The following is a 13,110-nucleotide window of genomic DNA, read 5'->3' on the forward strand; positions in this document are numbered from 1 at the left end:
AGGCTTCCAGTGTCAAGCAGTAAAGGAATTTGGGGTTAAATTGTCAGGCTGGGGTGAGCTGATATATTAAAAAAAATGTTCAGTGGACAAGCCAAGCAACAGTAACAGAAAAGCGCTGAGATAATATGTTCGCCAACACTGGAAAAATGAAGGTCAGAAGAAAAAAAAGTGTGAACAAATCAAAACCCAGGTATCAAGCAGTAAAACCATCAACAAAACAAAGACAAAAACAAAAGGAAGTAGTTGGTCTTGCAGCATTCCAGTGGCTCACCCCCCACATGAAGACAAATTATTTGTCACAAACACCTTTGAGAAGCAACATATACTTTTAAGTTTGGCAGAGAAACAAGCAAGAACTGCGTGTCTGGCGGGAAAGCATGAAGAATTGGGAACCAAGCAGGCATGTCTCCTCTGGAGAGCTTTTCTAATTGTTTGTGCACAGGTGGAAATCTTGAGAGAAACTTGTATCCAGTATCCAGGGATCCAAAGGGGAGTAAAATATCATCAGTGGGATGTGATCTAGGTGATTAGGCAGCAGGACAGGTACTGCGTGAGTTACAAGGGGGAATGGGCAGGGCGGGGAAAAAAAGATCGGGGATGGGATTGAGGCTGTTCCACAGGAAACCAAAATCAGCAGGACGACCACATTTTTCGAAAGAGCCGAAATACACATTATCCACAACTAAAATGCATGCTGTCCTGAGCCTAACCTTACTTTTCTTTGTAAGCAACAGCCAGCCGGAGATGGACCTCCAGACACAGCGAGCGTGTCGCCCGCCGTGGCATCTGCGCGATGCACCTCCGGCAGAGGGGCTGAAGCAGCGGCAGCACCGAGCCCCCCGCTCACCGCGCGGGAGGGACACCAGGCACCCACGGCGGCGGCGGGCTTCTCGGCCTGGCGGGGAGGAACGCCTCTGGGGGGGTCAGGTCGGGAGGGATGGACATGTGTTTGGGCGGCAGAGGGCGGGGAGGCTTACGGGACATCAGCCACGGGACTTAAAGAGGCTGAACGTGCGGGTGTGACAGCCGGGAAAACCGAGCACGAAACGCTGAAAACGGCTCGGTTTGGGATCGCCGCCGCCCCACGGGGGCTGTCGGACCTCGCTGCCGCCCGGCCGGGCGGGAACGGAAGGAAGGGACGGGAAGGGGAAGGGGAAGGGGAAGGGGGAGGAGAAGGAAGGGGCGGGGCTGGCCCGGCCCGGCCCGGCCCATCGTTGGGGCGGCCGCTCTGCGCTCGGCTCCTCCGCCCTGCCTCTCGGCCCTGGATTAGCGAAACTGGCGACGTGGGACGGCCGCCGGCCCGGCCCCCGCGCCCCGCCGCGCCCGCCGGGGTGAAGCCGGGACCCGCAGCCCAGCGGAGCGCAGCCCGGGCAGCCGGCCGCCGCAGCGTCCCCGCCGGCGGGACTCTCAGCCGGGAGGCGAGCAGCGGCGCTCTCCTGCCGCAGCCCCGGTGGCGGCGGCACCGCGGCGGCGGGGAGCCTCCCCTTCTCCCGGGCGGGTAGTCGGTCGGTCGGCCGGCGGGGCCATGGCGCTGCGGGCTCGGGCGCTGTACGACTTCAGGTCGGAGAACCCGGGGGAGATCTCCCTGCGGGAGCACGAGGTGCTGAGCCTCTGCAGCGAGCAGGACATCGAGGGCTGGCTGGAGGGCGTCAACAGCCGCGGCGACCGCGGCCTCTTCCCGGCCTCCTACGTGCAGGTGATCCGCGCCCCCGCCGCCGAGCCGCCGCCGCCCGCCCGCTACGCCAACCTCCCGGCCGGCGGCTTCGAGCCACTGCCGACCCCCGCCGCCTTCAAGCCGGCGACGCAGCAGCCCCCGCCTCCGGCGGCAGAGGCCTTCCCGCTGCCCCCCGCCGCCGGCGGGTACCCATTCCCGCCGGCGCCCTACGGCGGCCCCTACCAGCCCAGCCAGGGCAGCGATGACGACTGGGACGATGACTGGGACGACAGCTCCACCGTGGCCGACGAGCCGGGCGCCCTGGGCAGCTCCTACCCCGACTGTGAGGCGGCGGGCGGCGGGTCCTCCGGCCGCTACCGACTGTCAACCCGGTCTGAGCTCTCCCTGGGCTCCCGCGGTGGCGGCGGGCACCCGGCGGGACACCCGCACCCACCCGGAGGCGGCGGCGGTGCCAAGAGCTCGGCCACGGTGAGCCGCAACCTCAACCGCTTCTCCACCTTTGTCAAGTCAGGCGGGGAGGCCTTCGTGCTGGGCGAGGCATCGGGCTTCGTGAAGGACGGGGACAAGCTGTGCGTGGTGCTGGGCCCCCGGGGCCCTGAGTGGCAGGAGAACCCCTACCCCTTCCAGTGCTCCATCGAGGACCCCACCAAGCAGACCAAGTTCAAGGGGATGAAGAGCTACATCGCCTACAAGCTGGTGCCCAGCCACACCGGGCAGCAGGTGCACCGCCGCTACAAGCACTTTGACTGGCTCTACGGGCGGCTGGCTGAGAAGTTCCCCGTCATCTCCGTGCCCCACTTGCCAGAGAAGCAGGCCACCGGCCGCTTCGAGGAGGACTTCATCTCCAAACGTCGCAAAGGCCTGGCCTGGTGGATGGACCACATGTGCAGCCACCCCGTGCTGGCTCAGTGCGATGCCTTCCAGCACTTCCTCACCTGTCCCAGCACAGACGAGAAGGCCTGGAAACAAGGCAAGCGCAAGGCTGAGAAGGACGAGATGGTGGGTGCCAACTTTTTCCTGACTATCAGTGTCCCCACAGGCCCTGGGGCCAGCCTGGACTTGCAGGAGGTGGAAAGCCAGGTGGATGGCTTCAAAGCCTTCACAAAGAAGATGGACGAGAGCGCCCTGCAGCTTAATCACACCGCCAACGAGTTTGCCCGCAAACAAGTCACTGGTTTCAAGAAGGAATACCAGAAGGTGGGGCACTCCTTTAAGTGTCTCAGTCAGGCGTTTGAGCTGGACCAGCAGGCCTTTTCAGCTGGCCTCAACCAAGCCATAGCCTTTACTGCAGAAGCCTATGACACCATCGGGGACCTCTTTGCAGATCAGCCCCGGCAGGACCTAGACCCTGTGATGGATTTGTTAGCGCTGTATCAAGGGCATTTGGCTAACTTTCCAGATATCATCCATGTCCAGAAAGGTAACACCCTTATGTGTTTTCTGAAATAGTAAAATTTTACTTATCAGTGGTATGCACATAGATGTAGGCACCAGGGGCTACATTTGCCCTGCATCTGGCTTGCTGGCCTAGAGTTAAATCTTTCCGTGTTTACTCAGGTCAACTTGCTAAAAGCACAAAAAATACATCAGTGGCAATTTTTGTTCTGTGCCAAAGGTCAAGGCATAGTTGGGAATTTTACTGGTTAGAGGTTGTTGCGTTTGGCTGTGTATCTCTGAAAGAAACCACATCTGCCTATACTGCTGATAAGTTAAAAGTTAATGGGCTTGTTTACAAACCCTGTAGATCAAGTGGTATGAAAACAGCTATTACTCTTTGATGTGCATTAGGTGTCTTAAATATCTGGTCTAGTAGATAATAAATATGAAGTAACATGAAGATGCAGGTACTTCTCCAATTGACCACCTTGTTTGAGGTGTGTGTGGTGGTGTGTGCATTGTGCAGTGTCAAGACAGTCAGGTGAGACATTTAAAGCTGCTGGGGTTTCTCAGTTCAGCCATGCATTAAACTCTCTTGGTGCCTTTGTAAGAGTGATGGTCTGCCACTGTGTTCTTAGTTGGAGTTGTTCATCCTTTGCCCTTACTATCATAAAAAGATGTTCACCAGTTATACTTTCAGCATCTTTCTAGCTTTTGAGGTTCAGATTGCTGATTGTGATGCATCAAAGAGAAAGAAACTCCAAAAAAGAATAATCTCCTGTATAACTAGTTACACTTATTCAGTTAAATAGAAGTTTATAGCACTATGTTTGTTTTCCTACTGTGAAATTAATGATATTCATATATTCTTCACCATTGTGAGAAGACTAGCCCAGCATTCATTCTTTTTGCTGTTCTATTCCTTACCTGTAGTTTTCAACTCAAGGATCAGGGTGGGGTGGGGATTGGAGCTGTAAAGAGGGGAAGAAAATATCACATATGCTCTGCAGAAATGGACGTGTGTAACAGTTACCTGAGAAAACACATGAGCTTTATTGAAAACTATTTTGGAGATTAATAAGTGGTGTTCTGCATCCCAAGAGGCAGAGCTTGAATTGTCAGTCACAGTGAACCAGTCTTTTGTGCCCTTTTGTGATATTTCCAGGGTTTCTGCATCTACAACAGTTCCTTGAGTTTGATGATAATAACAGTTGGAAGCATTTTTCCAACAGATCAAAAAGGCAGGCTTCTGGGAGGTATGCATGCTTGCTGGGGAAACCCTGAGGACACAGAGTTGGTACAAAGTGCACAATTTGTTGTTATTCAAGAAAGTAAGCTTTTTGTAAAAATTGCAAGCATCAGAGTCAAATTTCCATTCTTCTGTCAAATCTTGAAAATTGTGAGAGGAAACTTAATACTGTTTTGAAGAGAAAAGGGAAGTATGCAATCTAACCGTTAAGGAGTTGTTCTGCTAGCTGCTGTGGTGGTGTTCTGTTAACAACTTTCAAGTATTTTAAATTTGGAGGGAAGGGTGGCCGTGGTGATGCCTGATGATTGGCAGTATAGCATTTTAAAGTGAGTTGTCAACTAATAATAGGATTATCTGTAAGCTTCTGGAAGTAAATAAAGCGAAAGATTTTTTCATTAGGTGGAAAAAAACAGCAGATTGTATATACTGTTTAAATAATATGTCCTCAGGGTTTAGCACTCTATAGAGTCCTTCACTGCAGTATTTTTGGAGGTAAGACTTTGAAGAGAGAACTGAAATAATAAGATATGTGCTTTTATAGTTCTATTGGAGTTTGTGCTTACTGGTTAGGTTTACCTTGCTGAACTGAGGAAAGCTTATCTAAATGAGCTTCCACTAGAGCAGTACATAAGCATGACATCTGTAGAGTAGATTTTGTGCCAGAGCACTGTCCTGGAGCTGGTTGGAGAAATGTACGGCCAGTCTGTGTGCAGGTGTTAATGCCCTAGCACCTCTTGGGCTAACACAGCCTTCAATAGACTATTGCCCCTGGTACAAACTTGCCATCAGAAAACGGCATGGGCTTGAGAGGTTGATGTCTTGAGAGCCCACATTCATGGTTGGAACAGGGTTAGAACCGGGTTATGTGTTTATTATTTTTGTTCCTGTTACAAAACAGGCATACTGGAGGCAAACTTGAGAGGCAGATATATTTTACACCCAGTATATTGCTGTTTTATTACTCTTAATTGTTACTTGTAGCAAGGTATAACTTTTCAATTCCAAATGTAAACTTTAGATGAAAGTATGAACTGTTTGGTGTTCATACAACGTAAGAGCTTTCTTTTATTTTTACTGTCTGGGATAGTTGCCAGTTTTCAGAATTATTATTGTCTGTATAGACTAAACAAATATCTATTGGTGATAATAGATCATCTGAAAAATAGAGCTGACGTGTTGTTTTTCAAGTGTTTTATTTTCTAGTGAACAACTTGTTTGTGCAGTAAAATGACCCCAAAGTGCCCTTAGAAGTGGTAGAAAAAGCAGCCTGATTGATTGATGCATTGCTTACATGGCCGTGCCTTTAAAAAGATCAATTCTGAAGTTAGGAGTACCTCTCCTTTGTTTTCTACATAGTACAAGTACACTGTCCTCTTGGAATAAAAACCAAGGCCTTTTCTAGACTCCATTTCTGTATTTCCCTGGACCTGACAAGGACCAAAAAATAAAGGAAGCTGTGCCCAAAGTGTGCCCATGTCTGTGGGTAGAATATTCAACTACATTGTCCTGTTAGGGGTTTGCTGTACTGCAGATAGTTGAACAGCTGCTGAATGTGATTTGGAAATGTGTTTTCTGGTATGGACTGAAAAGTCTGTACCTCTGGGGTTTTTAATCATTTCTGCAACTTCTGCAGAAAGGAGGACAGAGAATCTGTAAACCAGAGACAAAGATTTCCCTCCATTTGGGTTTTGTCTTTTCTCATAGAATTATGAACCAAAGCCATGGAAACCCCGCTGTTGTTTTTTCTGTGTATCAGCAGGAAAATGTGTTAACTGTTGTGCTTTTAATTGCTCTGGAGTTCAGATCTTTCCGCCTCCTGTGCTGAGGACATCGTCCATGACCTGAAGTGTGCAGAAAGGGATTGTAATTTTGGTCACTTGTGTAAAACATGTGAACCAATGGACTGTGGGAATGTTTTCAAACTGTTTATTACCTTAATAATATTGTAAGAATTTGTTGAAATGGTAATAGCTTCAATAGGAGATTTAAAAAGATTCCTTTCCCTCTGCCTCCTTCATCTTGAGCACCCAGTGTTTAAGGACTTAAAGTTCCTGCTCCAGAAGAGACAGTGGAAGGATTTGAACTTCTCTGTTCCACATGCGAGTTGAGGATCAACTTGTCAGTGCTTTGTGAGACACCTTGCCCAGTTTCATATGCGTTCCAGTCCAGGTCTGAAGATTCACTAGATTGAGCCCTACAGTGAAGAATGCTCTGAGTTGGAAACCCCATGTTTCTATCTGGAAGTGCTTGGTTTGAGAGTCCTACTGAGGCTGGCACAGAGCATACCAGCCCCAAGGCATACATCCCTTAGGAAAAAAAACTTGTTTTGTAGGTTTTATTTGGAGAACTGAGTGGTGAAAAGAAAACTGGCATCTGTAGGGGTGGATGATGGCAGAGTAGTGTCTCAAGCATCTAAGCAACCAAATACTTGTGTGCATCTAGCCCTCAACTCCCCATGGCTAAATGCTTCTGAAGTGCTTGCGTGAAAGTATTCCTGTGTGTACCTGTGTGTTTTGGACTGGAAGATCCAAATATGTTAGATATACTTATACACAGGGTTTTTTAGCCTCTGGCAAAATGTTTGTGGAAGAAGAAAATTAAGTTCTGTAGGCTCAAAAACTAAGCTGCACTTCTGTAATTTTCTTTTGCAGAACTGGTGTATCTTTCAGGAAACACTAGATTCATTTGCCTTAATTTTGAGAAGGAAAGCAGCCTCCCATCTTCATTTATAATGGATAATGCTGCCTTTTCTGCGTTTTTAGGGTCTACTTGTGGAAATTCCCTGGGCATTGTTGGCAAAATAATTCCTAAATATTTATTGCTGGAGCTTTACTCAACTGATGAGATCTTCTCACTTCAATAATCTTCAACAAAAATGCTCACTGCAGGCCCGTGCAAGTTCAGGTTCAGAAAATCTATGCACATGTGAGAATTTTAGATAGTGTGTGCTAGTACTGTTGCTTATGCTTCTCTGGCTATCTTATCTTCATATTTGCTTAGTGAGAGTAGAGAAGTTATGGGTTTTCAGGTTTCGTTCAACTTTTGTTTGAGGAATTACTATAATTAGTCTTTTGCGATTCCTGAAAGTGGGGAAAAATACTGACTAACTTGCTGTTTCATCTCTGCTTCCAGATTTCTCCTTTCTTTTAAAGGCTAGGCAGACTTTTGGTTATGATTTTTGCAAACGTGGTCTAAATATCTAAAATATCTGATTTATCATCTAATAAGATGTAGCCAGCAATTCTGTTTCCTCTGCATGCCAAGATTTAAAAGAATTATTTTTTAAAAATCTGATTTACCTTTTTGCTTCTTGATCACTGTTTGTGAAAAGCAAAATAAGGCAAATGATCTTATTTACCTGAAGCAAATGTAATTCTAGACATTGGCTTTGAAGAATGTGCGAGGTGTGTTTTTAGACTATCTTACAGAATTCTAGGTGAAAAAACATTCCAGCTGGAAATGCATCAAAAAAACCCTCCAAACAACACTGAAACCTGGAACTCTCTAATGTTTTCAGCACTGTTTTATTTTGCAGGTGGAAGTAGTGGTACTTGCGTTCACAAATAAATCAGACTGGTCAAAATTCACACCTAAAATTTTGTATCACAGTGTAAAAGCAGTGCTTCTCTCACTTACTTTCTAACCTCTTAAATTTGTTGTGCAGATGTGTTTTAATGCCTGTTTTTTCTTTTATCCACCTTTCCTCCCCCACTCCCCCCTCCCCTCAGATACATACACTTTGCATGGGGTTCAACTCAGGTAGCTACTGGCTAAAAGCTAGGCATGTAATCCTAGCTAGATGACCCTTACAACAGTAAAAAGAGATGGGAGGCTACATTTCATCTGTTGAAGGACTTTGATGAGAAAAGATGGGTTGCTCCAGGATGACTGGTGTTTTTTTGCCTCTCTGGTTGCCGTAACAGCGATGATGTAGCATTGTCTGCTTGCTGCTGAATCACCCAATATTACCTCCCAGTATTTGAAGGTAACCTGGAGGAAACTGAGACTTTTAGATGGCTAAAATGTGAAAGAATCTTTGTGTTTAAAAACTGCATGAAACTCCTTGGTGTATGTAAAAACAGAGGACAACAATAAACAAGACTAAAATTGAGCAATAGCCTTACTTGAAGAAGATTAATCAGAAAGAGGGAGAAAAGAACTTCTATTCCATGTCTGCCTAAAAGATGCATAAGTCATTTTAAAGTATGGGTTTAGTTTTTTTCTCTTTCACTCCTTCTGTAATAATTTCTTACCTTAACTTTTTAAGGGACCAAGATTCATGCAGTCATGATGTCTTTCTCTTTGCTGCTACCTTTTGAAACCTGCTAGCCTGATATCATACACATTTGATGACAGAGAGATGTTTCATACCTGTTAAAACCCCAGTGATTTTTTTTCAAAACCGGCTGGTAGTAGAGTATAACTGTTCCTCCTGTGGGAGAGAGACAGCACATGTTATGGCACATCAGAAGGTCTATCCAGGCTGCCCACTTAGTCCCAACAGGCTGGAGAGGTTTTTATTAGAGCTCAGCTCTGTAGTAGATTTGACTGCAGGCAGTGCATTGTCAGCTCTTGTGCTCTTACAGGTACTTGTTCACTGCAGGCAGTAAGGCTCTGTCCAGTGGGAAAACCTTTGTGAGCAGCTAGAGAGTAGCAGGACTGTGTAGGTATTGAAGAATTAAGAATGATTTTGTAGGAATAGGAAGTAATTTTATTTCAAAGACTATGTAATATCTTTTCAGCTCAAAGCTTATGAAGAATCTAGGTGGTGAGATGGTTCTCTTGCAGCTCAAAGAACTCCAGGTCTTGCTAAAAGGACTTCCATCAAAACACAGAAGACAAGAATTGGTAGACTGAAAACAGAGAGTAGCTCTCAGAACTCTTCCAAGTCATTGTACGCACATTATCAAAAACAAACAAGCTGGCCGATTTTTTCTATTTTGCAAGTCACCTTTGAGACAAGGACATGTTTCAGCCTTTCCAGCATCTTTCCATTACTTCATGTTAGACTTTGTTTGAACAGTTAAAATGCCAAGTTAATGTGTGCAGGCTGTATAAACTCATCCACCTGGTACCTTATTTTTAAATTGCTTGGTTCAAATAGCACAGAATTTGAAAATGAAACCACATTTGGCTTAGCCCACAAAACATGAGTCTTAGGAGACTGGAGGAAGCAAATGGCAAATGCTTTCTAGACAATCTTGCTTATATCTTTTATGAAGGCCATGAGGATTTAAATACAACAAAAAAAAATAGTGAAAAGTGTGTTTTAAATTTTGGAGTGGAATCTCGTTAAATCAGTCGTAGAATATATACATTTAAAAAATCTGTTCAGTTCTTGTGAGTGACTTTGTGTTGTTATTATAGCAGAGCAGGAAGGAGTGATGGTTTCAGCCTTTGTTTTAGGTAGGTAAACAACATGGGTGGACAACTTGTGTATTGTGATGAACTGAACTACCCTTTTTATGCCTATGTGCAGTTCTTTCATAACAATGTGAAAAGCAGATTGATGCTATGATTGGGAGTTTACATTTTTTTTTGTCCCATGATAAAAAGCAACTTGCTGTTGTAGTTTATTCAGGCTTATCATTTTGAATCTTTATATGGATAAATAGCTATGTTTTGCAGTTTTAAGTAAGCCCCAACTCAAAGGGGCAAATCCCTTCCTCCTAAAAGGGCAATCATCATCTGCTTTTATAAAACGATAATATTCTCTATATATTATAATACAACAATATATACTGGATAGCATTTCTTATAGTATGAATATAGTATTATATTATTATAAAGTTCACATATTCTGCTTTTGTATCATATAATATATTTTAATTGGTTACATTAATAATGGTTTACTTTGCATATTTTTCTTGCAATAAGGAGTCTACTTCTTTTTGTCCCTACAGAGATACTGTAGCATTCAGTTTTCTATGAAAGAGCATTTAAAGGGTACTAGGGAAAAAGTGGAGCAGCATCTGCATTTTTTTTTTATCTCAACTCCCTTCTTACAAATTTATGTTAAACTGTCCATGCATGTTGTATTTACTTGTATTAGGACAGTAGCAGAGCTAAGCAGATGATGATGGACAAGTGAACACCATAAATTGTGCTCCCTTTTTGCTTCCCTTCGGCCTTTACAGAGGACCACATCCAAAAGCAGGTCTTCCATAGCATCCCCATAAAGAGGGATGCATGAGTTGGTAGAACCTGCATTTTATACTTGATTCTCTCAATAATGGTATATGGACATTGATATGCAGTGTTATGTGTCTTCTCCTGTCCACCCACATCCCATGAATCTTAAGAAAATTTTGAAGAAGTTACCATTTCATATAATGATGCTTACATCCATTTTGGCTGTGACTTATATTCGTCCTTTATAGATCCAGAGGAGACATTTCTGCTCATATACTGTTAACCAGTTTTACCAAGAATAAATTTATATCATGCGTGCACAGCATAACTTCTGATTTAGGTTGTTCTCTTGACGTCAGCATTATGAAGAGGGCATTTACAAAAGCTGTTTAGAGTCTGTAGGCATCATTCTAGCAGAAAAGTGCCTGTTCTTAGCATCCTAATTGCGAGAAACTAGTGTTCAGAACCTATGATGACTAGACTGTAATAGATCAACTTAAATTCTGGGGAAAACAGAGATTTATTGTAAAGCCTGTTTGATGCCTTGTTTAGATGTAAGCTAGTAAGAAGTACTTTGAATCAATAAGTTTTCACCTTGGTACTTCTGCAAATTGTGATTGCTTAAACTTTCAATTGTGACCATCCCGAAGAACATGACTGGCTTTCTAGCCAGCAAATAAGTGTACCATGTTTCTAGTGACCAGCCTAGCTTAAGTTTCACTTCTTTCTGTGCCCCCCAGTCTTTAGTGTCTGCTGAAGCCATGCCAAAGAAAAACTCCTTAAATAGCACATGTGAGTGCTGAAAAGTACAGACCGCCTTATAGTTGGGCAAAACTGGCGTTACTGTGTGTTTGCCTCTCAGGCTGTGGTGCAAAATGCTATGTTTGTGATAATGGACAGGAATAAACACAATTTAGCTGGATTTTAAGATAAGAATAATTCCTGTCTGAAAGGAGGCCCGTCATCACCGTAGGTACCTATAAAGTCAGAACTACTCATGAACCCAATTTAAACATTCTTTAGTGGCCTAAGTAAGGTCATTTGTTTGCTTAAAACACTGTTTGTGTACAATGCATCTAAAGATCCGTTAGTTTTAAATTCACTGATTTCAAGATTTGAATGGAAAATTTCCATCTGATTTTGCACAGTTTTTACATGTGGTTACCTAGCACTATGGGCTTGTTTTTTAGTGGGGTTATATGGGGCAGTAGGTGCAATAAACTGAAATTCTGTAATGTTTCTTTCACTTACTTTGACACCTTGTTCTCACCTCCTATTATCAACTGTTTCAAGGGTAAACTATGGCTGGTTGCTCATATAGAAGTGTGGTGTAGTGTGGCCCAGCAAAACATTCGTACTGGAGGTGCTGCACACCAAAGCTTATAGATTCCTCTGGGGGACTCTAGAACTGAAATGTACATTGCCAATGTGATAATTCAAATACTTTTCAGTAGCATGAGCATTTTGGAGCCTCATGCACAGGTATGATTACAGTCCTTGTAGATCTGGATAAATAAATTGGCTATGTATGGTCTTCCTATGTGTGTGTAGACCAGCTGGCACAAAAAAGTCTAATCAGGTCTTAAATATCCCATTCTTTAAAATTTTAAAAAGGTTAGTTAGACATGTATAGTATCCATTAACCCTGGTAGTTCTTAAAAATTGAGTGACATTTGACATTGTGCATTCTAACACCATCGTTAATCAGTTATAGATTAAATCAATGTATATGTTAAAACCACCAGATGAGATTAGAGTTGATCAAGTTTCCGAAATCTCTAGCAAAGACTATTTTATTTGTGTATGATCCCCGAGTTGTGTAGATTAGAAGGTGCTTTGAACTGAAGAATGCATCTCTGGGTGATGGCTTTTGATGAGCTTTGCAACAGGGTAAGTGGAAGAACAAATAATTCTGTCTGACGTTAATAATCCTTCAGTCAGGCAATGTTAATCTAGATGTTAGCATAGTATTGTGATTTATAAGCCTAGTTTTATACGATAGTATTATTTTAGTCTGTGTTTTTTTGAGCAATGGGCAATGAAATAATAAAAAATAAACCTCACTTTTAAAATTATTTTTAGGTTGCAGATTCTAAAAGTATTACAGCCGTTTTATGTATCTGTAAACAAACCCTTGTAATACTAAAGTAATTGCAATTTTATATATTTTTAATATATGTTTCTAACTTTCATTACGGAAGATAGAACATTGCTAAAGTAGTTTTGCACCCATAAGGAAAAGAATATATTTGAATTAGAAAGACTGGTTTTCAAAACATTGTTGTGCTAGCACTTTCCAAAAGAACAAGTGACTTCATAATTTTGTTTTTGATGTTGAGATCATTTGCTTTTTTCTGTTTAAAACTGTAAAACCAGATTTTATAGTAGCAAGTCATTCCTACATTAATAACTGTAATGGTACTTTTTCCCTGTGAGATGTCTTTTATACAGTTCAGTCCCTACTGGAGAAGACTTCTGGTTTTAATTTCAGGCAAATTCCCATTATGCTCTTTCCATTCTACATCTTGGCCAGACAATGTAAAGAATCTGCAGAATCTTAATGTGGGCTTCTTTTGTTAATCTGTGCTCAGAGTGTTCTTAAGCAAATAATCTGTCAACATAGTAAAATCTCTATCCTGCTACGTGCAATTTTGTCGTTTCACTTTGAATTGAGAGA

The 13,110-nt window shown here is 43.4% G+C and overlaps 1 protein-coding gene across 2 annotated transcripts in view; it reads left to right on the plus strand.

Moving 5' to 3' along the window:
• The first annotated feature begins 1,196 nt into the window (after positions 1 to 1,196).
• The window catches only part of SNX18 (sorting nexin 18), a 29,645-nt gene continuing 17,731 nt past the window's right edge, over positions 1,197 to 13,110 (plus strand). For both annotated transcript variants that reach the window (XM_064437915.1, XM_009506151.2), the window contains exon 1: positions 1,197 to 3,095. In XM_064437915.1, coding sequence (XP_064293985.1) covers positions 1,526 to 3,095 — 1,570 coding nt within the window. In that variant the 5' untranslated portion in view covers positions 1,197 to 1,525. The remainder of the gene's footprint in view (positions 3,096 to 13,110) is intronic.

This window comes from Phalacrocorax carbo, chromosome Z, assembly GCF_963921805.1.
Source record: "Phalacrocorax carbo chromosome Z, bPhaCar2.1, whole genome shotgun sequence".
Classification (NCBI taxonomy): domain Eukaryota; kingdom Metazoa; phylum Chordata; class Aves; order Suliformes; family Phalacrocoracidae; genus Phalacrocorax; species Phalacrocorax carbo.